Genomic DNA, 27,031 nt, shown 5'->3' with positions numbered 1-27,031 from the left:
CAGGAACAAACAGGCAGCATTATCCATTCTCCTCCCAGGCAACAAACAGCCTTTGAGCCCAGCTATGCCTGGCACGGTCTCTGCAGTCCAGCCCCAGATTTACAATACAGGTTTTAAGTGTAACGGCAAGTTTCAGATGCACGGACTGGGGACAGGGACCCTGTCGTCTTTTATATGCTAAGGTGTTCAGTGCTTCCACGGCAGGTGGAGAGTGAACAAAAGAAAAGCAGCTGCTGGGAGAAAGAATTTTCCTGGTTGAAAAAGCTCAGAAAGGGCATTCACTTAGGAACTCAAGACCACAAGGTAAGGTAAGCACAGTCTCTACTCAACCTTTGCCAAGCTCTGTGCAGAAGAAACTCTGTTGTTTGTTTCATGTCCTTTTCAGTGGGATAAGAGAAAGTGGGTCTGCCCCACCTTTCATCAGAAACAAATGTAAATTTAAAGTGGATTAAAGATATAAATGTGAAAAGCATTACTTGGACATTTTTTAGAAGAAAATATTAGGAGGATATTTTTATTGCTTCCGAATATGGACACATTTTGTAAATAAGGAACAACAAGCACAGGATATAAATTAAAATCAATAAATTTGACCACATTGGAATTAAAAACTTGGATATTTAAAACCTGAAAAGACAAGCCATAGACTGGAAAACAGTATTTGGAATATGTGATCTACAAAGGACTAGTTTCCAGAATATAGAACTTTTACAATAAGGGAAAAAAGACAATCCCATAGAAAAATGGGCTAAAGATGGGTGGAAACCCAAATAGCCAACAAACATATCACTAGATGCCTACCTCACCACTAAACAGGAAATGCCAGTGAAACCACAGTAGGGTACCATTTCACCCATCTCAGATAGACAAAAGGAAATCTCGCTATTCAATGGCAGGGTCACTGCCAGTAAGAGTGTAAACTGGTTCAGCCACTTTGGTTCGTGCTTCATTTTCTACATTTTTTTGAACCGAGGGATAACACACATACAGTAGACTGCACTGACTGCGCAAATCTTAAGCGTATAGCTCGAGGATTTTTTTTACCTACCTACATACTCTGGTAACTACCACCCAAAGGTTCCATCATTTCTCCTCCACTTTATTCATTCTGCCTGGTCTAGAACTTCACATAAGCACGTGGCTTCTTTCATTCAACACGGTATCTGTGAGATGTATCCATGTTGTTACATGCAGCGGTAGTCTGTTCCTTCTTCTTGTAAGGAGTATTGCAGCACGTGGATATACCATCATTTGTTTCTCCAGTCTCCTGCTGATTGGCACTTGAACTGTTTCCAGTGGGGGAAATACTATGAATAAACGTGCTGTGAACATTCTTGATGTTGAGCTCACAGCTACTCTGATGAGCAACGTGGCCACGTTGTCAAGTCAGTAGACGTGTTCTCTGTGAGCCAGCAATGCCACTCCTGGGAAAACATATGAAGAGGACTTTTCAACACACGTTAAAAGAGAAATGAGTAAATGAATTACATCAATGTCTAACCAGTATGCTGTACATCTGAAACTAGTATATTGAATGTCAACTGTAATTGGAAAAGAAAGAGGCCCGAGTAAAAATGCTCATAGCTGTTATTCATAATTACAAAATAAATAATCTGAAATGCCCACCAACAGGAGAGCAGGTCAATACATTGTGGTATAATCATACAGTGGAATACTGTACATGAGTAAATGAAATAAAGCGAGTCGTATCTACATGGATGACTCAGACACAATATCGAGTGTAAACAGCAGGATCTAGGAGAATACATACTCTACAATGCCATTTATGTAAGATTTTAAAACACGTAGTACACTGCTATCATGAAGCACAACACTATACACTAGTTAGGAACGCATCTGTGTGTAGTAAACGTACAAAAAGTGCTTGGCATCGACAAACAGAAAATTGGGAATAGTGATTTACTTCAGGCGGAGCGGGGAGAGCTTGTGAAATGAGGGGTACAGGGGGATCAACTGAAAGTGCTTCAGTGCTTCCGCTGGGCGGGCCGACTCAGCAGTTGGTATTTCATTCTGAAACTTGACTTACTTCATCATAACTTTTGAAGCAACAGAGGGATGGAGATAACTAAGGGAACTGCTGTTCTGGTCCGTGTTTGACAGTTGGCTGTGGGGAGGAGAGTGTTTGTCATATTCACCTATTTCTGTGGCATAATACTCCCCCATGGCTGATTTCAAACTACCAATATGACACCACCTGGCTCATGGAATTCCGGAAAGTGTTAACAGTCAGCGCTCCCAAGCCAGCATGAGCCAGCTCCAGCACTCCACTGTCACCGATGGTGGAAGCAGGGCTGGGGGCCCAGACCCCCTCTGAGGATGTTGCCAACACCCTCCCAGATGGCTTCAGGGATGGACTGTATTAATTTATTGCTCCTAAGTTACTCCCAAACTAAGCAGGCTCCAATGAGGACTTGTCATCTCACACAGTTTCTGGCAGTCAGGAATCCAAGAAGACCTGAGCCGGGGGCGGGGTGGGGGGGCTGTGGCCCAGCATGTGTCCTGAGGGGGCAGGCAGGCTGTCCGCCCGGCGGAGCGGTGGTCACTGGCACCTCTGCCTGCAGCTGGAGGATTTGCTTCCCAGCTCACTTGGGGGGCTGCTGCCAAAGGCCTTGGTTCCTCCTCCCGTGGACCTCTCCACAGGCTGCTGGCTTTAGCTCAGGACATGGCAGCTGGCTTTCCCCACAGCAAATGAGAGAGAGAGAGAGAGAGAGAGAGAGAGAGAGAGAGAGAGACTGAGATGGAGGTGCAGTGCCTTTTAGAATCTTGTCTCACAAATGGCATGCCAGCCCCTCTGCAGGACGCTTGTTTACTCACACACACCAAAGCAGGTAATGTAGGAGGGAATGACAGTGATGCCGGGGGCACCGGACACACTGATGACAGTTGGAGGTGAGCACTGGTTGTCCTGGGGTGCTAGCCTATGGACTGGAGGACCCCTTGAGTCTCAGGACAAAGGGACGTGTGAACCGGAAAGGCCAATCCCTTTGTTTGCAGCTGGAGATACTGGTGCTTGGGGAGTTACTGGAGAGCGTGCAGCTGCTCTCGTCATAAGCCCAGGCTCAGTCCTGCCCTGGTCCCGGTGAGAAGGACCTGGCCTCACCTCTCCCTGCCGTCCCTCTGCAGGTGCAACTGGGGTCCCTGCCCAAGCCCTCTCCCCTCGTATTCTGCCTCCGTCAGAACAAGGTGACAGCCCTGCTTGTCTCCACACCCTGCCTCTGCCACACCCCCATAGTCCTGGAGAGCAGCATATGGCACGTGTCCACAAGTCACGCGTCATGCTGGCCTCGGGGACCCCACTGCCATTTGGAGTCTGGTGTTAAACCATTTCAGAGCTCTGTGACTCAGAGTGAAAGAAAACACTGATTGTCCCCAACAGGAAGGACGCATGAGGCTGGTGTGCTGTCACGCTGTTTCCTCATCAAATTACACTTGTGATTTGTACAATTTTCTACCTGAATGTTATATTGACAAGTTTTTTTCTTTCAGTCGTCCCAAAGACAGGGACCTTCCCAGACAGGCGGGAAGCCTTCTTTCTGAGCTAGTGCCCACCTCTGTCCTCCAGGGACCTCAGGGACCCTGTGGGAGCTCCATTCAGACAGAAGTCTGAGGTGGAAGATAGGAAAGGGGCTACAAGTGGAGGGTCCTTGGCACCAGGATAAGAAGTGACAGAGGGACGTTTGGGGGTGTGGCATCCCCCGCACAGCTCGCCCTCTTCAGCACTGTCCCAGCCCCAGGTGTGAGGGCTCAGGGACTCCAAAGCATACTCTGCAGGCCGGGGTGAAAAGGTTGGGGTTCCCGACAGTCAGGATCAAACAGTGTGGCCCGAAATGCTTTCTCAGGAGACAGGCCAGCAGCATGTGGGGGGAGTGGGACGGGGGTCTGACCAGCACCATCAAGTGAAGATCCAGATAGGTGCCCGTGGCTTCTCTGCCACTGTCCCCCGTTCTGCATACCTCCCTTCTAGGCTTCACCCTTCCAGGCACTGCTCAGCGTCGTCCTCTTGCCCTGGAAGACAAAACTGACCAGGCTCTGTCACCACAGCGCCAGCACACGTTGGCTGTGTGAGGGAGGACGGACCTGAGCCAGCCCCACCCCGTCACCTGGAGCCCTGATAGAAATGGGGTGACTGAGAAACACGCATGTGGCTGGGGGGTCGGAAGACATTGGTGCTGAGGACCCTGGCCGTCCAGGGGCCAGGCCCTCTGGGGGTCCAAATGGTCCTATTTCAATTCCTTGCCCACTCAGGCCAGGCAAAGTCCTGTCACACTCAGTTATACCCCAACACCCATCCCTTTGACCTGCAGGCTATGCTAGGAGGACGTGACCCTCAAGATGCCCCAACAGAAGGCGCTGAACTGACAAAGGGGCTTTCCCTCGTGGCTGGAAGGGGCTTCAGCTGTGGGCACAGCTAATGCCCCACCACTGGGGTCCCGACAGTGGCTTCCTTAGTGTCCTGACATGGATCTGTTCCCCAGCCATTGCAGCTAGCCAGTTGCTACGGCCTGGCCAGAAACTGAAGCCCTTTCTCTTACCCGTTTGCTGGAGCAGCCTCAGGAAGCCATCCTGGATGAGTCCCATTCCCAGCCCCCGAGGTCACTGTCCTCTGACCCGTCAGCGCCTGTGTTCAGGCTCAGACCACACTGGGACTGCTTGGTCTGCGTGTGCTGTACCCCACACTGCTAGAGCCGGTGCGGCTGCCCATTCCCCCACCCCCACCGGCTTCACCCGTCTCTCCCCTGAACAGACTTGCTTCAGGGACGGGCCTGTAGCCAAGGAAAGAGCCCCGGGTGTGGGGGATCAGAGTCTGAGGCCCCACATCTCCGGCTGTCACTGGAGTGTGTTCCCCGTCCCCCCGTCCATCAGGATGTCCCGGGCAACAGTGCGCCAAGGCCCCTGCCATGTCTGGTGGTGCTGGTGGGGGTCACGTACATATTAGTCTAGTCAAATCTCTGAGAAGACCTGTGGGGAGTAAACTTACTTAAATCCACATGTCCTAAACTTACTTGATCACAGACGTGGTTTCTAGAACACCTGCCAGTGGAACACCTTTCACACCTTTGGGAACCACTGCTCACTCAGCCTCTCCTTACCGGGAGGGCCCGGACCCTCACTTCACCCCAGAAGGTTGGTCCCAGGTACGGAGGGCTCCGTAGGCTCCCTCCCCAAGTGTGTCCATGGAGCAACAGCATGGCTGGGACCCTGTTGGAAATGCAGGGCCTCAGGCCCACCCAGACCAACTGCTCTGAGTCTGCAGTTAACACAAGCCCCAGGTGGTCTGATGCACAGGCATGTCAGGAACATGGCTCTACATCTGTCCTCCCCATCCTGGCAGGTGGGGGCAGCTCCCCCCCAGCTGGGGGCTGCAGGCCCGGTATCCACATGTAGTTGGTGGCTGCGTATTTTGAACCTTGCACCTGCTTGGGGAATTCCCCATATTATGGATCCTCCTTCCCAAGGGCCCATGAGGGGGACCAAGGGAAAGTGCAGGCACCAGAGAGGCCTCGCTTCTGCAGAGCCTCATAAAAAGGACTAGGGACTTGTTCCAGCGTGGCCTCTCCTCCCTGCTCAGCTGTCTCTCCCACAGAGACGCCTGGAGACTCGGAGATGTCATCTTGGGGGTCCAAGCAGAGCCACAGCCTCCCCTAGAAGGTCAGTAGTGATCAGTCACAAGGGTCAAACACAATCACTCTTAGCAGCTCCCCCCTGGCCCCCAGCCCCCTTAGACAGGACCTAGAAGAAAGGAAAGGTGAGCCAGCATCGAGGGAGAAGACATTTATTGAGATTTTGCTACATAAATAGCTACGTAGAGCTGGGAAGACGGACGGGAGCGGCTGCGGTCTCCCTCTGCACACCAGGGTCACTAAGGAAGCCCATGAGGAGGGAAACGGGGAGGAAGCCAGGTAATGACCAGAGGGAGAGAGGGGACCCTAACCCCTGGATGCTATGTGACATGAGGACTGGTGTGTGTGTGTGTGTGTGTGTGTGTGAGAGAGAGAGAGAGAGAGAGAGAGAGACAGAGAGACAGAGAGAGAGACAGAGAGAGGAGGAAAAAACGGGACTAGCAGCCCAGATGCCACAGGGAGGGACGAGGAGGGGTAGAGAAGTTACAGCATCACTTGGGCATCACTGAGTCAGGGCCTGTACCACGTCCTTCACCAGCATGGTACCAATCACCATCTTCTCACTGTTGACTGTCAGCTGGGCAGGTCCAGCGGGCCGAGCATCCAGGGTCAGCAGGACCAGGCTCCCGCTGCTCAGCGTCCTGCCTGCAAACCTGGGGTGGGAGTAGGGGGAGGGCTCAGGCCTGGGGCAGGGGGCCCCTGCTTCAAAGCAGGCCCAAGCGCCTACCTCTTCCTGTCTGCTCATGGCCTAGTACCTGTACTCATCAGACGTCCCACAAGGGACACGACCCAGGTTGGCAGTGGCGGTGACTTTCTGCACCACAGTGTGGTCACTCCGACAGGTGTCCAGCAGCGTGAGCTTCTCCGTGATCTCGTTCATGCCCATCAGCTTCCCTGGGGGCAGAGGCCATGTGAGTCCCCTGGGTCTACCCACTGAGCACCCTCATCAAGTTCTCCCCAGGCTCGGCAAGGGGCTACCCCACTACCCCCAGGCCTGGCCCTCCCTCAGGAAGCCGTGGTCTGCCTCCCCAGCCCTCCCAGGACTCCGTGTTGGTGACCCAAGTCTAATTTGGCACTTCCCCACTGGCAGACATCTGGGCCACCAGCCTCTTGGGAGTGGCCTGCAGACTTGACGGCCAGGCCCTTCTTAGAGGTTTCCTCCATCCTGGACCCCTCACCCCTTGGTCTTTCCTGATGTGCCGTCCAACCAAGTTCAAATGCCTCCTAGCTCCTGAGGCTGCGTCCTCAGAGGACTGGTGGCTGGTGCACCCCGGCCAAGGCCCTGGTCCTCCCCAGACAGGCCAGAGTCCAGCAGACACATGCAGCCTCACAGCTGGGCCCTGAACTTCAACAGCAGCAGCAGCTCCAGACCTGGCCAGGTCTTCTGAAGCCCCCAGGCAGTCACAGCAGCCCTGGAACCCCTCCCTCTATAGGGCTGACCTCCCCTGTCCACTCACATGCCCTCGCCAGCCACGTGAGCTCCTTCACCGGCCCTCCTGCCCACCTCCTCTTCTGCCTCTCTCCTCCCTCTGCCGCTTCCCCATTCTTCTCCCTCTGAGGACTCACACCTCTCCTATTGCTTCTCTCCCCTCCAGTGCTGACTGGTGACATTTCCCTGCCCCGGTACCCTTCGTCTCTCCATGTCCAAGTCTCCTCATTCCTAAGAAGTCCTCCCCAGAAGCAAGAGTCCTTGTCATGCCAAGGCGGTGTCTCCCTCACCATTCAAAGTCCTCCAAAGAGGACCGTTTCCTCAAGCCCTGGTCGCCTTCAAGCCCCTGCACTGGGCCTCTACCCCCTTTTGCAGCGACCTCCTCTTTCCAATATTGGTGGCGGCCTCCCATCTGCCGGACCTCAAGTCTTGGTCCTCCTGGCCTGCAGACACCCCAAGGCCCTCTTCTGCCTGCTCAGCTCTCCTGAGTCTGCTCTCACCTCTCACTCTGTTCCTTCTCCTATCCTTCCACTCCTTTTTCTCCTGAAGAATGCACTTTCCTTGAGGATGGTCCTTGGCCTTCTCTTCTCACCCATCTCCCTCCCAGGACGATCTCACTCTCATTCTCACTCACAGCTTCAATGATCACCTCTGGGCTCGCGACTCCAGCCCAGAAGTGTTTTCTGGGCACAGGCCCACTTACTCAGTTATACCAATCACCGGCTTCTGAATTTCCCAAAATGCACTGCAAAATCAGTTTATGCAAAAGGAACCACGATCTCCCCTCCTCCCTTGTCCGAACCCATTCTTCTTTCTTCCAAATCAGGGGTTTGGCAAAATTACAGCCCGCAGGACAAATCAAGCCCCCCACCTGTGTGGCCTACAATGTTTTTTATAGTTTTAAATGCTGGGGGGAAAAATCGAGACTAATTTCATGATACACGAAAATCGTATGGAACTGAAATTGTGACATGTCCATAAAGAGAATTTTATAGGAACACAGCCACACTCATTTATTTACGTGTTCCCCGTGGCTGTTTCTGTGCTACAATGGCAGGGCTGAGTAACTGCTGCAGAGACCACATGACCCGCAAAGCCTAAAACATTTGCTTTATGGCCCATTACAGAGAAAGTGTGCAGACTTCTGGTGTAGGTGAAGGGCACCGCCGTTCTCCCTACCATCCAAGCCAGGAATTCTAGAAGAGTTTACATGGCTCCGTCTCCTCCTCCTTAGGCAGAATGCCTATGGCTTCCCTTTCCCCAGTACCACCCCCCACCGCACCCCAGCCCTTCATTCCCTTTGTCAGGCTCGAATCATGGTCCTCACCATCTCATGGATCTACTGCAACAGCCTTATAACTGGTCCAGGGTCACAGACCAAGTGAATGGCAGTTCAAAACTTCAAGCAGGGCTCACAAAGCCCCGTTTCTTCCACTTAGGCTGTCCTGCCTCTTTTTCCTGCTGCAGGTTCGCTCAGTTCCAGCTGTGAATGCTACCAGATTCTTCTTCTGAAACACAGGTCTAACCCTGGCCCCTCCATCCCTCATAAACCTTCAATGATGCCTCCAGTTAGGAAAATGAAATCTATAGTCCTTACTTCTCTAACGATGGAGCTGGACCCACTAACCTCTGTGACCCCTTCCAGCTCTGAAATTCTAGGACTGCAACCCTTTCGCATAGCACTTGAGGCTTCCAGAAACTAGGTCAAGCATACTTCCAGCTTTGTTCTCACTAGTCCCCTGTACAAGGGGCTCCTGTGCCCCAAACCAAACCACTCCCCTTCTCTCTCCCTGGAAACTGTCAACGACACCCACTCACGACGTTTCTCCCCATTGGAATGCTGGCCTAGGATTTTTTGCCAGGCTGGGTCCCACCTCTGTCCAAAGCCTCACTGCGATGCCCTGGCCCCTGTGAAGCCCTTGCTGGCGCCTCCCTGTTGCGAGGTCTCCCTGTTGAAGAAGCTGAATGAGCCCCCTCCCTCCCCACCCCCAGGGAGCACTCACCCTGTTCCTTCTTGAATTCATTCTCACTCATGAACACGGGGGCCATCAACTCCCCAACAGGTGGCTGAATAGAGACGTAGAACTGTCGTGTTTGGGTGCTGGGGATGGTGGGAGAGACAGAGGGAGAGAAGGTGAGGCCAGCATCTCCTCTCTGGCCGTCCGTTTGTCTGGGGGCAGGGCGTGGAGGCAGCAGGAGCGTGCGGGACGCCCCGAGGGCCGGGGCTGGCTTCCAGACCCAGCAGACCGTGAAGGAGCACCACCGCCAGCTCCAGGTTCCTGTGACCCCTGCCCCCCCGCTCCACGAGCCGGGCACACACCATAGCTGGAAGTTGGCCGCCTGGGTTGAGTCACAGAAATTGATGCCCATGACAGCAGTGGCAGACTCTCCGGGGGCCAGGGACTCTGCAGAGGTGAGACAGGGAACCAGGGAGAGACACTGTCACCTGACAGGTCTGCAACGCGCTCCTCTGAGCAATCCTGGCTTCCTGGGCCCCTCAAGACTGTTCTGGCTTTCTTCGGAAGTCTAAACCCCGCCCACCCACCCATTTCAGTTAGTCCTGAAACGACCAAGCCTCAAGCTCCCCTACCCTGATCATAGCTTGCTCGTTTCCTCTTCTAACTTGCCCACCATGACACAGACCATGTGAGATGCCATCTCTGTGCCCCAGAGCCTGCGCCCTGGGCTGGCACAGACAGGGCATCGGCAGCACAGAAAGACCCACTCCTCCCAGGAGCCTCCTCCCCCAGCATGCTCAAGTCCCTTCCGCACCGATTTCAGGAAATTCCTGGATGCTGATGCCGGCTGGCAGTTTGGGGGTGCCCACGTGCAGGCCCTTGATGGGGCTCTCAGAGTTGTTGGAGAAGTGGATATGCACAGACACCATGTGGGGGTCCCCAGAGAAAGGCTGGCGGCTGAAGGTGTAGTCCACGGCCAGCCCCTCGCCAGCCACGCGGTGCAGCAGCTCCTGCCGCCTCACCCCCGACACTGGGCTCAGCAGCTGGAGGAGGAAGTGCCGGGAAGCACGGGAATGAGCAAGGACAGCCTGTCCTGGCCGTGTCACCACCTAGTCATCCAGCAGCGGGGACTTAGAGCCGTCCCCTCCATCACAGCCCCTACACACAGAGCCACACCATGGGACGCAGCACAGACCTGTGTCCCTGTCCCATCCCACTCACCGAGGGCACCAGTGGGGAGTCTGTGAGTGTCAGGCCCTCCAGGTCAGCAGCCAGACTGGTGGACACAACCATGGGGGGCGACACAGGCTGGACACTGGGCGGGGTGACTGTGGGAGTAGATGAGGAAGACTGATGGCGAGAGGCAAAGTGGAATTGGCCTGGACTGAGCAGGGAAGCCGGGGAGCAGGGAGCAGACGCTTCAGCACCACGGACAGCGGGGCACAGGGCAGCCTGGTGGCTCTAAGTGAACAGCCACCCTTGACCCCAAGCCCACACCACTGCCCTCTCAGGCCTGAAGCTGTGTCCTGTCTGCTCCCCCCACCTCCAAGCCCCCAGGAAGCTAATCCAGAGCTCCCACCGACCTTTCTGCCACACCCCCCCAGACCTCCTTCCTATGACGCAGACTCACAGTCCTCCAGATCGAGTAAAGACACCTCCTTGGCTGCAGGGACACTTCTGCCGCTGGGAGGCTGAGAGAGAAAAGGGGGTGTGGCTGTGGGAGGGGAGGGGAGTGCCCAGGCCTGTTGGGAGTCGGGCAGAAGACACCTGTGTTCCGGATGACCCACCCCTCTCGCCCCAAGTCTCTCACTGTCTTTTTCCTCCAGGAGGCAGGTTCCACCTGCTCCTCCTCGGTCTCCGATGACATCTCAGACTCTGACGAGCTGCTGCTGGAGTCGCTGCCCTCATCCGAGGATGGCCCTTCTCCTGCTCCCTCTGGCGCCTTCTTCCTCTTCTTCATCTTCCTCTTCTCACCTTCCTCCTCACTCTGCTCACTGGACAAGGAGCAAATGACGCTCAGGCCGGACTGGACACCGACTCCTTGCCTCAGAGAAGGCGGGGTGAGGGTGGGGAGCCTGTGCCCGCTAAGCCCTTGGTCCGCTCGCTTCTCCACGCTGCACCCATGAGACCTCTGGTGGCGTGCCAGGGCAGCCACGGTGTGAGCTGTCCGGGGGTCTGCAGGCGCCCCCCAGCTCATGAGGAGACTCGGGGGCTCTGGAGACTGGCTTAGGTAGGCTGCAGGCTCGCCCTGCTTTTCCGGGGGAGACCGTGAACCCCACCAGTCATCGGCTGGCTCCCCTCGTACCTCTCACTGCTCCTCCCCTTCTCCTCATCCTCATCCGGGCCTTCATCGTCAGACTCGCTGCTCGACTGCCCAGAGCCGCTCTCACTGCTGCTCTTACTGTCTGATTCGCTCTCGGACTCGGGCTCTGCAGAGGGACCATCACACGCTTCTCTCCCCATGAGCAGGCCTCCCTGGGCTCCCCGCTTCAGACGCAGCACTGAAGCCGCAAACCCTCCCCGTGACCTGCCCTGGCCCCAGACGCCAATCGGACCAATGGGGACCCAGACGGACCCGTAGGAATAGAGACCTGCAATCCCTCTGGCGCACACACACATACAGGTACACACGAGCAGGTGCACACCCCCTTGGACACACGACCATGCCAAACACACACGCACACACAGCCCCCAGCCAGCCAGCCCTGGGGGCACAGGGTCCATGCTCTGCCCATCTCACCGCTGTCTGCGGACTCGGTGGGGCCCGACTCCCCCTCAGAGTCTGAATAGAAGGGTTTCTCCTTCTCCTTCCTCTTCTCCCGGTTTGAGCACTTGGTCCATTCAGGTACCTGGAGGTGGCGGGTGGGGGTTGGAGGGTTATTAAATCGTGGTTGTGGGGGGTGGGGGGGAAGGAAAGCACAGGGCATTCCTGTCCTTCACTCTCCCCCTCTGGGGCCCTACCTGGTCCTGGCCCCAAGAGGGAATAGAGTCCATGGAGGGGAGGGGCTGCTGCTCACGAGGGGGTACTGCCAAACCAAGGAAAACAGAGCAGAGGGAAGGCATGGGGGTGCAGCACCCAAGGGGAGGGGAGAAGACAGGAGAGAGCACTGCACACCGGGCAGAGGGCACACAGCACACGGGGAGGGGTGGGGACCTCAGTGTATTCGCCCAACAGGCCCACGTGGGTCTCAATAAGGGACAGATCTTCTTCCTGCATGTGGGGAGGGTGTCAGGACGGCCGGGCAGCACCCAAGATGCCAGGGCTCCCTGCTGTCTGTCCCTCCACACGTGCAATCCAACCCTCCACCCCTGCTGACCTCCACATTGCGCACTGATGGGTCCGGGGCTTCCTCTGGCCAGTCTGGGAGCTCCTGGTAGCCCGTGGCCTTGGCATTGAGCAGGTGGGACAGGGAGCCCAGCTGGAAGTGGTCCCGGTCTGGGGACAGGGTTAGAAGTCAGGCCAAGGGGCAGTGAGGCATTGCCGTGGGACTTGTTTCCGAAGGGGCACCAGTGGCAATTCTGGTGGGGACTCCCTATCTGGTTAGAGGAAAGGGGGGCATGCCCTTTCATGGCTCTGATGCCCTGACTGCACCTTCAGGCCCATATGCTGGAGAAAAACATTGTGTGGCTTGACCAGAGCAGGGCTGAGAGGCGGGGGCAGGGGATGTGGCCGAGGGGACTCCAGGCACGGAGCTGCTCCTGTCCTGTCTGCTCAGGTCTGCCTGCTGGGCTGGCGGAAATGTGGTGCAGTGTCTCCCCCAGGGCGGTGGGGGCTGTGCGTGCCTGCACAGCCAGGCTTGGCAAAGAGGCATAGCTGGGACACGGAGAGCAGCTGGGAACGAGAGGCAGGTGAGCAGTCGGAACGGGAGTTGGAGGGAGTCAGCGCCCCAGGAGGGCCACACGGAGACGTACAAGTGCTGGTGGTGGCTGTAGGTGGGCAAAGAGTCAGCCCTGGGTGCTACAGGATGGGAAAAGGCGTGGGCCAGGGGGATAGCACTGGCCTTCCGCTGGGAGCCCTGCCCCCAGAAGCTCGGTGCCTGGCTGAGACAGAAACCTTGGGGGAAGGTCTGGGCCCGGGGTCCTGGCCAATTCCTCCCCCGGCCCCTGCAAGGCTACTCTTGATTGTAGTTCCCACCTTTGAAAGACGACTCCAAGACAGGGGCCGGTTTGGGTGCCAGGAAGAGCTTCTTGGCATGGCGGCTGAGGGCCCCGCCCTGCTCCGAAGGGACGATGAGCTGCCGGGTGAAGCGCGCTCGGTCACGGATATCATAGTTCTGGTCGTACTTGGCCAGACTCAGCACGTACTGGGTCAGCAGCTTGGTCTGGGGGACAAGAGGTAGATCGGCAGCCATCAGAGAGGGTGGGGACACAGGAGGTCTTTGAACCAGACTCTTTAAGCCAGCACCTCTGTGCAAGGCTTCTCCTCCCGCTCTTAGGAGCCCCTGCCTCCACCCCACTTTCCCTCACATCTGCCACTGGACAGACTCTGCACCTTCTCTCACCTCCCTGGGCCTGACTCCTGACCCCAACTTTGACAGCTGCCTCGCTACAGCAAAGGAGGTTGCCCTTCTGGAACCTCCTCTTAGCCTTGTACTCCATTCCTCCTCAGGTTTGTGGTCCCATAGCCCCAGGCCCAGCTCCTACCCCACCCAATCAAGGTTGGGCCAACCTTTCACTCTAGGATGCCAGGTGAGTGCAGTCTGGAACATTCTGCTAGACCTCACGGTTTCTAGGCGCCATCACCCACGGGGGATCCAGACGACAGAACCTTTGGCAGGGGCTGCCCTCATGCTCCTTTGACCCACCTGGTACATTCTGAGCAGCCCCAGGGTCTCAGTGGCCACTGTCCTCCCCTGAAAGGTTCTAGTGAGACCAGAGGCAGTGCCTGTGGGTTTGCTGAGGTCACATGGGGTTCACATGCTGCAGTGAAGGCAGCCACACCCAGGACCCCAAATCTCTCGATTTCTGCCAATCCTGGCCTAGTCTAGCCTGTCTTTACAAAATGACAGCCAATATTTATGGCGTGTCTTCGAGCACCATGCATCATACTAGGGTCTTCACACTACCTCCGGGCATCTCCAAACCCTCCGAGAGGTAGTGCTATTGCCCCGTTCAGAGGAAAAGCGGCATCTGGGCCCGACACCGTCTGCTTCCCTTCACTGCCCACCTGCTGACCTAAGGGGGCCACCCTCATCCAGATCTCCCTCTCTTATTCCCAAGACGGTCAGAACCACCAAGTATACATGCCCCGTGTCACCACAGCCAGAGTGACCAGGGCAGTAGGGACAAGCAGAGGGAGCCTGGAACGGACTCTGGTCTTCCTGACGTTTATGGTTACGTAGCGTGACATCCAGCTTTGGACCATGCTGGCCCAGAATGAGGGCTGCTGCTGTGACAAAACTCTACAGAGCCACTGACTCCACTGCTACATACAATATCGTCTGTGGGGACTTCGTGGTCTCGCGTTCAGCTCAGTACTTTCCAGGAAAGCGCCACCAGCAACTCTGTTTGCATCACAGGTAAGTACTCCAAGCCCCACACTCCCGAGGACGCCATTGCAATGGGGTCATCACACACCTGCCTCTCCCTTGGCCAGACGCCATCTCATTGCGGGCATGGGCTCACAGATGCCCTATCAACATGGCCCATTATCAAGATGCTGCTGATCCCCCTTTTGATTGGACAGTGTCCCCTTCCACTGACTCCCTCCATCCCCACCAAGTCTTTACCTAGTTCTGGAAAGAAGTGTTCAGGATGTGTACCCGTCTGTCCAGAGCCTCAGCTGCACAGCAACAACAAGCATAACAAGGGGCTGGGCCAACCACCTCTACGCCACAGGACTGGCCTGGAGCCGTGCATTACCATCTCCATCCCACTTCCCAGGATGGCACGCAGTCTGCACCACCAGGACCCCCACCTCACCTAACCCAGACGTACAGCAATGACAGGCTGCTCACGAGGGCCTACGAGACATGCTTCAGCGCCCCAAGAACGAACAGAACAGGCCTCCCACTGACCAGTGGGCTCCAGCAGCCGGGAGAACTGTAAGCGGGGACACTGACGCCTTTTCAAGACCTTATGCCAACAGACCTGCTACCTTGCAACCACCTGTTAAATCATGCTGGGAAAACGGGCTATTCAAAAAAAGAAAAATGAAGTAAAATACATCCTCATCTCACACACTACATAAAAATAAGCCCTGGTTGGATGTGGCGGACAGACTCTGGTCCTCCCCCAATTCCTGCCTCCTGGTGCTCAGACCTTGGTGTGATCCCCTCCCCTGAGTGTGGGGTCAGTGAGTGGGGGGCAGCGGTGGTTCCCATGTAACCCATGGCACTGGGAAGGGGGACCCATCGCTGCTGTTTTGCGAGGACGGCCGTGCACGCATCCAAACCGCCTCCCTCCAGTATGTCAAGGATTCCGCTCCTTTCTCCACCAATCCCAGAGCAGGCTGGGAAGAAAGAAGGGAGAAAGGAAGGGAGGGTGGGATTCAAAGAACTTCGCTGAGTCAAGGAAGCATTCTAAGGTGCCTGTGCCTGGAAGGACCCACCTTCAGGTGGGCGGAGCCTGGAGCTCCGTGTGCATTCGCCCAAACAGCCTGCTCTGAGCACCCGATGGGGGCCAGGACCCGCGTGTCCTGCCCAGGAGACGGCTTCAGCTACATACACCCACAGCAATCTGTGCCAGCCTCCAGCTCTGATGGCGCCATGCTTTGTGCTGTTTCTCCTCACTGGCTTTGAGAATTTTGAGGCCAGCAGACATGTCTCACTCATTGTCCTGACCCCAGGACACAGCTCTGTGCCAGGCAGAGTAGGCACGCAGGAAACGTACGTTAAATAAATCAGTCAGCAAACGCACACGCAGCTGACACATGTAGCCATCAGTGAGAACGGGGGAAACGCCATGTGGAGAGACACACCCAGGCTTCTGCAATGTGCCAACATCAGCATCCTGGGGCTTGGCGCTCTGGCCCGGTCCTGAGCCTGTCAGCCCCACCCCAGAACTGGGAGGCTCCCCACCCACACTGCTTCATCTTTTCAAACCTTCCTCCCACCTGCTCCTTCCTCCCATCTGTACAAGGAAGGCACAAATATTTGTGCCAGGACTGCAGACTCCCCGTGGTGCCCCTTCCGCCTCCTCTCTTTCCAATCTGCTTCTCTCAGTCCTGACACCCACAGACCCAGGCCCCCGTTGCTTCCACACGTGACTGCTGTCCTTCCTGACTCCTCCCCGAGTCCCAGCACCTGAGGCCCTGCCTGGCCAGCCTGAGTCCCTGGGGCCGCTCTAGCCACCATGGATCAAAGGAGCCACTAGAGCAGCAGGAGTGCCCCCCACCCACAGAGTCCCAAGGAATGGCCAAGGGGCCACATTCAGGCGGGAACAGACGTCACGGCCTCCAGGTTACGGCCGGGCTGCCGACCCGCCACCTGCCCACACGCTTTGCTCCAAGGGTTAGTGCGCTTTGTCTGTAAAGGGCCGGAGAGTAATTAATTTAGGCGTCGTGGGCCATACGGACTCTGGCAACAAGTCAGTTCTGCCGCGGCCGCACAGAGGCCTCCACAGACAAGAACATGCTGCATCCCACTAAGGCTACTTATGCAAACAGGCAGCAGGCTGGATGGGCCCGCGGGTGGTAGGTAGTGTGCCAACCCTGCTTGGCAGAACTGACTGAGGCAGTGAGTGTGGGAGCTGTCACGGGGCTTCATGTCCCCAACACCTTGGAAAGCTCTGCGCATGACACGCCTTAGGAGAATCTCCTGGGCCATCTCGGGGGATGCTGGACACTCAAGAGGCTTTAATGTCCTGATTCCAGCGCAGGTGAGCCACGTCCCCTCATAACCTTTCACCTTGGCCATGACAATGGCTGTCAGTACCCCCGAGCCCGAGCAGACACCTGCCCCCTTATCCCTGGCCCAGTGGCCACGCATCACCAGGCTTTGGGAGGAAGCATGGCCCATGCCTGGCACGCATGTTCTCCCACAGCGCCTGTCACTGCTGGCCTCCCCCTCAGCCCCTCACCTGGGGTTCACGGGCAGCAGGGACAGTCCACTGGCAGACTGGACGTCACAGCCCATAGGAGAGCCTCGTCCCCAGTGGCCACGGTCCCTGCTAGGCCCTTGGGTCCCGCACACACTGGAGGAACACTGTTTACCTGGGCCGACCAGCCAGCCGCCCTGAACTCTCTTCAGAAAGAGGCGCTGGGGTTCACGTCTGCCTGGTGAGGGCCCACACAATACAGCCTGGCCATTTCTGGGGAGCAGAGTGTTTTAGGGGGCACCGATCCATCTTTACCTGCTTAGAGTTAGTCAGGTAGAGCTTGGCTGCCAAGTTGATGACTTGCAGCTTGACAATGTCTTCCTCTGCTGTGAAGGACTTGGCCATTTTTCTCAGGACGTCGGGTGCAATCTTGGGGACGTGCTCGCAGTACTCGCCAATGAGCCACAGGATGCTGGCTCGGGCCATGGGGACCTGTGTGTGTGGCAGAGGCGTTAGCACTGGGGTACATGGACTGTGGGTGGCCACATGGCCGGCCAGGGAAACGGCACTGTACTGTCTGCGCTGGCCTGCTGTATCGTGGTGTTCTCTGGAAATGGGAGTCGGGGGTGGGCGAGAGAGATGAAAAAGCGGCCATTTCCTGGCAGCGTCTCTCCTCTTCCTTGGGGTTTCATGGGCTTCTTCAAGCCCCAAAGTCAGTCATGGTTGAAAAGCCTGACTTTCTGGATCTGTGGCACCCTCAGGCCTTGACTGCCTTGTTATTCTTCCTGAATTTTCAGAAATGTCTTACTTGAATGTTTCAACTTGGCAGAAAACCACAGGACTGTCCATCGGCCACCCTTGGTCAGAGCTTTGGAGCAAACACGAATAGGGAACTCAGTGAGGGATCCCCAAAGGGAAGGTGAATCCTGGGCAACAAGGTCAGGGTCAAATGGTCCCATCATTCCCTTCCTTCCGCCTGAAGACCTTTCAGAGCCAGTCTGAAAGGTGTGACGTTGATTTCATTAACTGTAGGGTGTTTAAATCACGGAAGGATGCCGGGGTGTAGGTTACACAGGGTTTCGTTCTCACCTGGATGTTGTCCGTGAGCTTTGCCAGGTGTTTGATAATCTCTCCGTGCTGTGCCGGCTGCATCTGCAGCAGCTTCTTAATGACGACCACTGACTCTGCGACCACCAGCTCTGTGTGTGGGACGGGGATGAGTGTGGGCCTCACACAGGTGGACAGACACGCCGGCGCGGCCCCTGACCCCCGGCTCTGCCTCACCCCCCTGCACTTCCCCAGCGGCCCTCAGCAATGCAGGGACACCCGGACACTCACTGAGGCAGACAGAATGATGGCCACACACTGTGCCTAGACAGACAGGTGGACACCCACTGGCCGTCAGAGTCAGACACACAGGCAGACACCCACCGGCCATCAAAGCCGGACACTCAGACAGACAAACACTGACCATCCCGGTTGGACAGCAACTGCACCAGGCCGTTGAGACAGGTGTCACGGACACGGCCTATGCTCGTCGCACAGCGTCCAATGGCCTGGATGGTGGCCGCCACGAACTCCTTGTCCACGCTGCGAATGTAGGTCTGTGGGACACCACAGCAGTGACCCCTCAGGGACCTTCCAGAAAGCCGTCGCCCCTTCCTCACTGACTCATCATGCCACACTAAATGAACTCTGGGAGGGGGAGTGACACCTTTGCGCGGGACCCCCTGGCCCAAAGCCAGCAGAGGGCCTGGGAAGGGACCTACGGTAACCGCTTTTCCGCTCTGGGTCCTGAGAAGGCAGGACGGCTCTCACTACACACAAGGAGCTGCAGGCAGCTCTCCTGAGCCCCCCGGCTGGGAGCGGCCCCGGCCCGTACCTGGAATTCCCGCAGGACCGTGGGGATGTTGGTCTCGTTGGCCAGGTTGGTCAACACTTCCAGCTGCAGGGAGGCAGACAGTGGGCTTGCTGGGCTCTCACACGCCGTCATTCCAAACACGCTCCACACACCAGAAAAGAATCCTCAGGGCAACCCTGCCGCATCCACAGACTGACGGGAACTGGCAGAGCATGGAACTTGTCCAAAACGCAGGACAACTCTGCCTCCTAAACGGACCCCTGACAGACTGCACTTACGGCACGATCGCGTCCCCTCTGCATCTCCAGTGGACTGTTACAGCCTCCTGCTTCTCTTAGGATAAAGACCAGCGTCCTTATCTCCATCTGTCAGACCCCGAAAGATCTGACCACTGTCTGTCTCTGACCTCCCCCCACCCCCTTACCCTCTATGCCCCAGTCACACAGGCCCTCTGTCAGACCCCTCCTGCCGCAGGGCTTTTGCACATGCTGTTTCCACAGCGTGGGGCACGTCTTCCCATTCCAGCCCCTGCGTTTACCTAGATAATTCAGGGTCATTTCTCGGGCATCAGCTCCTGCCTGGCCTCCTGAAGGAACACTTCCCTGACCCCAGACTAGATCAGGTCCTCCCAGTTTCTGCTCTGACAGCTGTCTGCACTGTCCACTCAGACCGTAGTTCACAAATAGGTTTTGACATTGGTTTCATGATTAACTGCTCAATGGCTCCTCCCCACCGCAGCTAGACTGTGGCCCCCCCCCAGGGCAGCGTGCTTTCTCTTGTACCCTTCCGTCTAGCTATGGGGCTGATACAGAGCATGCGTTCAGAAGGGCTGCAATGAACTGTTGTTGAGTGAAATGACTCAGTAATGAGGAGGCGGGGCAGGAATGGAATGGGGGTACAGGCTCCTGCCCCTTTTTCTGTGGGCGTACGTTTGCATGAAAGCAGGGGTGTGGGTGTGATGACACGGGGTGCAAGACAGAAGACTGCGCTGGGAAAGCATGATTTTTAAAGTCAGCAGACCTGACCTTGGGGTAGTTACCTCACCTTCCTGGGTCCACGTTTTAATAAAGGGGAGATAATGCACAGTTCTGAGGTCGTTATGAAAGTCAAATTACTTCATATAAGAGAAGTGGTCCAGGCAAAGGGCAGACCCGCACGCTGGTTAGTCTGGCTTCCTGGGCAAGCACTACTGGCTTGGTCGGCCAGGGGCTCAGCCTGATGAGGGCAGGCAGGGAGGTGACACGGGATATCTGAGTGGGGGAGGGCAGAAACGCGGCCCCACGTATGTGCGTCACTCACCTTCAGGACCTTGATCTGGGTGGGGTCGGTGGACCTGATGTAGAAGCTCTTCAGGTAGGGCTCAAACATCCCCTGGCACAAGAGAGGCAGGGCAGGGCGCTCCATCCCAGTTCCTTCCAGAGCCACGCCCCCCAGATCCGGGGCCCAGTGTCCTCCCCACGGCGTCCTCTGCCTCTCAATTTCTCCCCTCCTCCCTCTCACATCTCACGGGGTCTTTCTTCACCGGGCTTTCCCCACTCAGCGACCCTCAGGATCCAGGCCCCGGGTCTCTGCCTACAGTGGGGTCTCCCTTTCACCACACTGTGCCGCCCAGGCACGCCCCCCAGCCTGCCTTTGCTCTGTGCCCCCGGTGCCCGCGGCAGCAGGCCTTGCTCATGTGCTTACCCTGCGCTTGATGGACATAGTGGCCACGTTCTGGAGGACCACGTACTGCACCTCACTGCGGAGACAGCGGTCAGCGGTGTCTGGGTCCCTCCGCCTGGGCCCCTCCGCCGGGCCAAGGGGCAGCGGATGGGCGGAAGGGGAGTGGACCAGTGTGAGGAGGGCACCAGAGGGAGGGCAGAGCTGGGGTCAGTGGGGTGGCAGGGGTGTGGAGCCGCAGGGGGCAGGTGGGCTGGGCGGAGGGCGGTGGCACCATGTGCCCAGGGAACAGAAGTGGGGCGGGGCCAGCTGGGGCTGGGGCGGGGCGGGTACGCACCTGTGGCTGCGCAGCAGGCGCACCAGGGCCTTGGCGATGACGCCCACCTCGGCCTTGGGCGCCAGGTGGAAGTAGAGCTGCGCCACCGCCATGACCACCGCGGCGCTGCGGCTCTGCAGCAGCGGCTTCGTGTTGCGCAGCAGCAGCCGGTGGTCGGGGTCCATGACGTAGGGCTTCCGGGCAGGCAGTGTCGTGGCGGCTGCCTCCTCCGACCCCGGGCCCTTGGTCTCGTCCTCCTCCGAGCCATAGAAGGCTTTCTCGGGGTTCTCCTCCAGCAGGGATTCCTGGAAGGGAGACAGGTGGGGTAGCGGGCACCTCCTCCCCGTGACCTCCCTACCCACTCCGCCGCGGGGGCTTGGGACCGGGTACACTCACGTTCTGCGTGGGGCTCAGGAACTGCGTGCGGGCGTAGCGGGTGAGCATGCTGATGATGACAACCTGGCCCCACTCCTCCACGTCGATGAGCAGGTTACAGAGCTTCCGGTAGTTCTTGTGAATCAGGTCGATGCGCTCTGGGCACACCTCCTCGAAGGCCATCACCACGCTGCCGGCCACCAGCTGGGGACCGGACAGAGACGAGGGAGGGTCACAGGCAGGAACGAAGGGCCTCTGTCCCGCTGGCGGCACCTTTCCACCACCCTTCCCTGCACCCCTCTACGTACGGTGGTCTTGTCGGCCAGAAGCTTCTCAATGACCTCGATCAGCTGGTCCTTCTGGTCAGAATCCAAGCTGCAGGAGAAACTGCTCAGCGGGATTTGCGCCTCTCCCCTCAGCCCAGGCTGGCTCACCTCCCGCACCCAACCCTAGTCACAGAGGTGAGGGCCGCGTCCACTGCCCAACACCTGTGGGTCCCTACACCGTCCTCAACCATCTGAGGAGTCACAAAGGCCGGCCTGTGAGACCTGGAAGGAGCAGGGGTGGGCTGGGGGCTGGGGAACACGCTCCTGCCGCGTGCCTGGCAGGGCTGCAGCGTACCTGTAGAGTTTAGGGATGGCATGTGCAGCTGTTTTCCGCACGTAGGGGGACATGTCCGAGGCAGCCTCCTTGATGGCCAGCATCATGATGGGCACGATGATGGGCACGCGGATACTAGAGAGGACGCGGAGGGCGCTGGCCCGAATCAGCTGGTTGGGGTCCTAAGGGCGGAGGTGGAAGCAGCAGCCTGAGAAGCCACCTTGTGCAGCTCACTGTCCCTGGTACCATCGCCGTGCTACCCTGCCTCCTGTCCTGAGCCCGGATATGCCAGCGCTGGGCACCTGGGAGGCACTGCTTCAGGGCACCGACTCTTCCTGGCTACAGAAATCTGACACCTGAACAGCTGTGGCAATGAGCTGCTCCACTTTCAGAAAGAGCAAAAAACTTTCAGAATACCTCAAGTTCCTGAAACACCTCCTGTTTCTTGGGGTGTGCGTGTGCGCGTCTTTGCATTTGCAGTAGAGGTGACTACCAGAAATGCAAGCTCGTCTCCCTTTTCAAGAGTTCATCGTACATTCCCCTCTCCAAAGGTCCTCTCCCAAGCTGCTCTTGTTCCTCTTCTCCCAGTGTTTGAAAGAGGATAGCATGTGGGCTCCCCCTCAGCTCCTACTGCTTCCCATACACCCGAGAAGGGCCTTAGACAGTGTATTGTAATCATGGGATTGCATCGGCAGCCGCTGTCAATTACTGTTCATCTCGGAGGATGGTGGACAATGGGGAAGGTGCTGGAACACCAATGGGCAGAAGCTACCCCAAACCAGAGAAAGAGAAGATCCACAAAATTTCGGGTAAAAATAATGATAATCCCTGTCAAAATTCTGGAATTGATTTTTAAACAGATGGTTTAGAAGCACTTACTTATAAAGCAGGACTGTTTTCTTATGGTCAAATCGTATCGCATCCACTGCTTAAACCTATTTTCCTTTTGAAAAACATGTTATTTGGAAATTAATATGGAATCACAAGAAATTACCCCCCAAAAGGTTTTCCTTTCTGATAAGAGTAATTAGGCTGGCAGATATTAACACTATGTATTTTGATTTCAGCAAGGCCTTTGTGGGAGTCTCCCAAAGATTTCCTGGATTGCCATTTTTAATGCAGGCCTTTTGTTTCACTGAGTATGTGAGCATTTTAACAGCAGCGTTCATGTCTGTTTCATCTCTGCATCACCATAGCCCTTTGTACAGGAAAAAGGTATTTAAAAATATTTTTGCTAGTGAATAAGATCCTTCCAAACAAAATGGGAAAACGATGGCTGACTGTACAGATCCATCACTTAGTAAAACGTTGTACTTGGAGAAGGTTTATTAACAGAGCAGTGTCATCTCGGAAACACGATATACCATAGGAGTCAGTCTGCCGCCCTGGTCTGAACAGCTTATCAACATCTTGGAGGAAGACATTCGATCAGAGGGACAAAAATTAAGATTCAGAAGCACACTGGCTTGGACCTGTGCTAAACCAATAAAATGAAATATAGTAAGTTCACAGGGGAGTCAAGAGACAAACTGCGTAAGACAGGATGTGGGGACGCCCAGATTGTCTGCTTGCCAACTAAGGTTTGTCTGAATTGAGCTAACCACATTAGTGGGCTAAGAAAGCGACAGCCTCAGCCGGGCTGATAAAAAGAAGGGAGAACCCTGGATGGAAATGGCTGGTACCATTGTGCAGGAGAACCCAAAAACAACAAAAAGAAAAGGAGTTTTAGAGGAACACATATATGATATGGTATCATTTACAAGATGACATCATATATTATTTAGGAATATGGAAATCAGTAGTAAAAGAATAGATACATGCATATGAATATTTCATTTCTTAAGCTGGGATATAGATATGCATTGTGTTATTCTTTACGCATTTTGTGAGTCTGAGATGCACTTTAAAAAAACTTTAAAAAATTGTAGTTATGGCAGTTAGTTATTTCAACACAATATTAACAGTTTAAAGAAAAAAAACAAACGTAGTTAGTTGTCTTATGATGGAGTGAGTTGCCTTATGAAGGAGTGAGGTCTCCATCACTGGACATACCTGGTGACCCGTGAGAGACGGTCTAAAGCAAAGGTCAGCACTACAGCCCTTGGGCCAAATCTGTCTTCTGCCTTTTTTATAAATAAAAATGTACTGGAGCCTGGCCCTGCCCACTCATCTATGGCTGCTTTCACTCTACAAGAGCAAAGTTGAGTAGTTGCACGGTCTAGACTGTATGGTCTGCTAAGCCCAAATGACTATCTGGCAGGATACAGAAAAAGTTTGCTGACCACTGTTCTAGAGAAACCACTGCATTGAGTTGGACTAAATGAGCTCTAGTTTTCTAAAAGGAGAAAAGAATATAGAAACTACAAAAATGTAAATGTAAAATCCGTCCGTGAAAAAATTCCACAGTGGTTCTTACAAGATGATTTAACCCTGACTCAAACCAAAAGGTTACTTGACGATCTGAGATCAAGCCTATGGTTTCGACTTTTGAAGATAGCCCAGCACACTGTGACACAGAGCTACCCAAGTACTTGCTGAGTGAATGAATGAATGGTATATGAAAGTACCCTTGCTTTCTACCCCACCTCGGAGAAGCCCCTCCTGCTGGCCATCGCAGACAGAACTGGACCCGGATTTGGGCCGCCAATTCTCCATGTGATCAACAACCTACAGAATCTGGGGGCATGAAAAGATGAGCTGGGCCCTTCGGAGTACCTCTCACAGGAATCTGAACTAAACGTATGGCAAGACTAGGGAAGTTAACAGGTGTAATCTGAGCTGAAAAGCCTGATATGGAGAGAGAACAGAACGGCAGTGATATTGCCTCTTTACGCTTCTACTAACCAGAAAAGCACCCAGTGGGGACTGCTTGTATTTCACATACAAAAACAAAAGGTGAAAATATTCAGTTTAAATAGCTGAGACAAGTCACCTACTTCTTCTGGTGCTAAACAAAAGACCAATGAAATTGTGCCAACTCTAGAGGAATCACTGGCCGTATTGAACTTACTGAAAATGGACCTGTCATGTGTTTACGTCCGGTGTTGACCTAGAACCCAACCTTCGTGTCTGTGGTAGCCCTCCTCCATGGTCAACTTTGCTGTTTCTCTCAGTGGAGCTCATTTGTTTTCAGTAAACCATTCTGTCTTCATTACCAAGTTCCAGGAGACAAGGTTCCAAAGTCATTGTTCTCACCAGATCCCTAGACCAGGTGAGCCTGGCAGTGCCAAGGCTCTGACACCCAGAGGTGAGGAACCAAGTCAGCGGCTCCCCTCAAGAAATCCTGTCTTAAGGAGCTTCACTTCTGCCTGGCCATGGGCCAGAGTTCCTTTATACCAATGGGGTCCATTGTCAGGGGCTCAAAGGGTCCGCATTTGAGGCCACCACTACCACAGGCTCCTCAGAGAGGAGACACAGTCTCTGGGCACTCGCTTTATCTCTTGGGCCCCTTCTGAGCTGGCCTCCACCCCTTGAAGGTCTGTCTGGTCATTTCCTCTGACTCTGACCCTCCCAACATAAGGCAGGTAGGCCGGGCCTCCAGGGCCTGCCCCCACGCTCAGGCTTGTCCTGGGCCCACTCCTACAGTACAGCACCCACGAGGCCCAGACCCTGGGAGGCACGCTGAGGCCGCTGACCTTTAGGCCACGCTGGAAGGTGGAGATGGACAGCAGGGCCAGGTCTTGCTGCTCCTCAGCATAGCGTACCAGGTACACGTAGACGAGCTTCTTCACCTGGGTGGGGGAGAGCAGTTTTCTCAGCAGGGACTGGCACTCCAAGCCTGATTCCTCAGGGCGGGGGGAGAGCGTCCCGTGTACCCCACCTTCACTCTGACCCACATCTAGTTCAGGGACATGTGGACAGTGTCTCTTCCTGGACTGGAGACATTTCTGAGCAGGTCGGGCCCCCAGGGGCTGGATGGGTCCCTTCCTCACCCCTGACCAGCTTGCGTTTTCTCCTGGTGGAGGTGGGCGTGGAGACCCCTCACTGGGGAGTGCTCACCTCTATGTTCTTACAGGCCACGTTCTTCACCACAGCGGGAAACAGGTCGGAGGCGTTCTTTCCCCGGGCGATCATCTGGGTGGTGGGGTGAAGGTCGGGGGAGAAGGAGAAAAGGGGGCCAGCACTTAGCAGGGGCACGTCCACAAGGGGCCGAGGAGAGCTGCCCCCGCCCCCAGGGCAGGTCCCTCCTTCCCCACTCACCGCCACAATCCTCTTCATGGCCTCTAGCTTGAGGGAATCCTTGTTGCTGTCCAGCATCTCCTTCAGGTCATCATGCCTGGGGAGAGGCATCAGAGGTCAGCTGAGGGTACAGGCTGTGGGGGGGGGCTGTCAATCAGACGGATCCAGGCAGAAAGGAGAGAGGTGGGCAGCGGTAGCTCAGGACGTACCCGGCCAAGGGGACAGTAGTCAAGTACAGAACAGGGGACTCGGGGTTGGGAGAACTATGTCGGCCAGCTGATGTTATGGGGTGAATTGTGTCCCCCTCAATAAAAATACATGTTGAAGTTCTAATCCCTAGGACCCCAGAAGCTGACCTGACTCGCCGTTGTAATTAGTTGAGATCATATTGGAGTAGGGTGGATCCCTAATCCAGTATATACAGTGTTCTTATAACAAGACGGCCTTGTGCACAGCCAGAGAGGTATGAGAATGTCATGTGAAGACGGAGGATTGGAGTGACCCATCTAAAATCAAGGAACACCAAAGATTGCCAGGAAACTACCAGAATCTAGGAAGGGGCAAGGTGGCCCTGTTGACACCTCAACTTTGGACTTCTAGCTTCCTGAACGGTGAGACAATACATTTTGGTTGTTCTAAGTCATCCCGTTTGTAGTACTTTGTTACAGCAACCCTGGGAAACTAATACAGCCAGGGACATGGAGCCAGGAGACAAGAGGCAGGGTTTGGGGTGGAAAGATATAGACTCTGACCAGGAAATGGCCAGCTGGATAGATGAGAAGGACTTGGAACCCGTGGAAAAGAGCTGGGCGTCAAAACAAGAGCAGGACACACTTGCCCCACCCTGAGCATGTTCCCAGGCCTTGACCCCACAAACTGAGCTGACTCCAGGGACTGTATGGATCCCAGACGTTCCAGTCAGTGAGATGGTGTCACAGCAAAGGCCAGATCGGTCACCCCACATTCAAGTCATTCAAGGAGGTTATAAAAACCTCATGGGAGAAATAAATGAAGATTTGAATAAATGACCCCTTG

The 27,031-nt window shown here is 55.6% G+C and overlaps 1 protein-coding gene and 1 long non-coding RNA gene across 6 annotated transcripts in view; both read right to left on the bottom strand.

Annotated features, from left to right (window-relative positions):
* Window positions 1-568: 568 nt before the first annotated feature.
* Window positions 569-2,730, bottom strand: LOC117018949 (uncharacterized). The gene is made up of 3 exons (XR_004422376.1): window positions 2,216-2,730; window positions 2,048-2,125; window positions 569-1,424 (listed from the first exon to the last, which is right to left on the bottom strand). It is a non-coding gene; the product is annotated as an uncharacterized LOC117018949 (long non-coding RNA).
* Window positions 2,731-5,760: 3,030 nt separating this feature from the next.
* Window positions 5,761-27,031, bottom strand: part of AP3B2 (adaptor related protein complex 3 subunit beta 2) — a 35,579-nt gene continuing 14,308 nt past the window's right edge. For 4 of the 5 annotated variants that reach the window (XM_033100302.1, XM_033100305.1, XM_033100303.1 and 1 more), the window contains 25 exons: window positions 26,018-26,093; window positions 25,817-25,891; window positions 25,453-25,548; window positions 21,839-21,999; window positions 21,526-21,592; window positions 21,239-21,421; window positions 20,864-21,147; window positions 20,551-20,605; window positions 20,167-20,238; window positions 18,889-18,951; window positions 18,478-18,610; window positions 18,096-18,205; window positions 17,322-17,498; window positions 13,165-13,351; window positions 12,347-12,465; window positions 11,770-11,878; window positions 11,335-11,458; window positions 10,840-11,023; window positions 10,660-10,720; window positions 10,251-10,357; window positions 9,844-10,072; window positions 9,392-9,476; window positions 9,075-9,172; window positions 6,398-6,536; window positions 6,084-6,295 (listed from right to left, as the gene is read on the bottom strand). In XM_033100302.1, the coding sequence (XP_032956193.1) occupies window positions 6,145-6,295; window positions 6,398-6,536; window positions 9,075-9,172; window positions 9,392-9,476; window positions 9,844-10,072; window positions 10,251-10,357; window positions 10,660-10,720; window positions 10,840-11,023; window positions 11,335-11,458; window positions 11,770-11,878; window positions 12,347-12,465; window positions 13,165-13,351; window positions 17,322-17,498; window positions 18,096-18,205; window positions 18,478-18,610; window positions 18,889-18,951; window positions 20,167-20,238; window positions 20,551-20,605; window positions 20,864-21,147; window positions 21,239-21,421; window positions 21,526-21,592; window positions 21,839-21,999; window positions 25,453-25,548; window positions 25,817-25,891; window positions 26,018-26,093 (3,145 nt within the window). In that variant the 3' untranslated portion in view covers window positions 6,084-6,144. Of the gene's footprint in view, window positions 6,296-6,397; window positions 6,537-9,074; window positions 9,173-9,391; window positions 9,477-9,843; window positions 10,073-10,250; window positions 10,358-10,659; window positions 10,721-10,839; window positions 11,024-11,334; window positions 11,459-11,769; window positions 11,879-12,346; window positions 12,466-13,164; window positions 13,352-17,321; window positions 17,499-18,095; window positions 18,206-18,477; window positions 18,611-18,888; window positions 18,952-20,166; window positions 20,239-20,550; window positions 20,606-20,863; window positions 21,148-21,238; window positions 21,422-21,525; window positions 21,593-21,838; window positions 22,000-25,452; window positions 25,549-25,816; window positions 25,892-26,017; window positions 26,094-27,031 lie in introns of all 5 variants that reach the window. The other variant, XM_033100301.1, reaches the window with a different exon arrangement.

Source organism: Rhinolophus ferrumequinum, chromosome 28 (genome assembly GCF_004115265.2).
Source record: "Rhinolophus ferrumequinum isolate MPI-CBG mRhiFer1 chromosome 28, mRhiFer1_v1.p, whole genome shotgun sequence".
In the NCBI taxonomy this organism is placed as follows: Eukaryota; Metazoa; Chordata; class Mammalia; order Chiroptera; family Rhinolophidae; genus Rhinolophus; species Rhinolophus ferrumequinum.
This window is presented reverse-complemented; position numbering and strand designations above follow the sequence as displayed.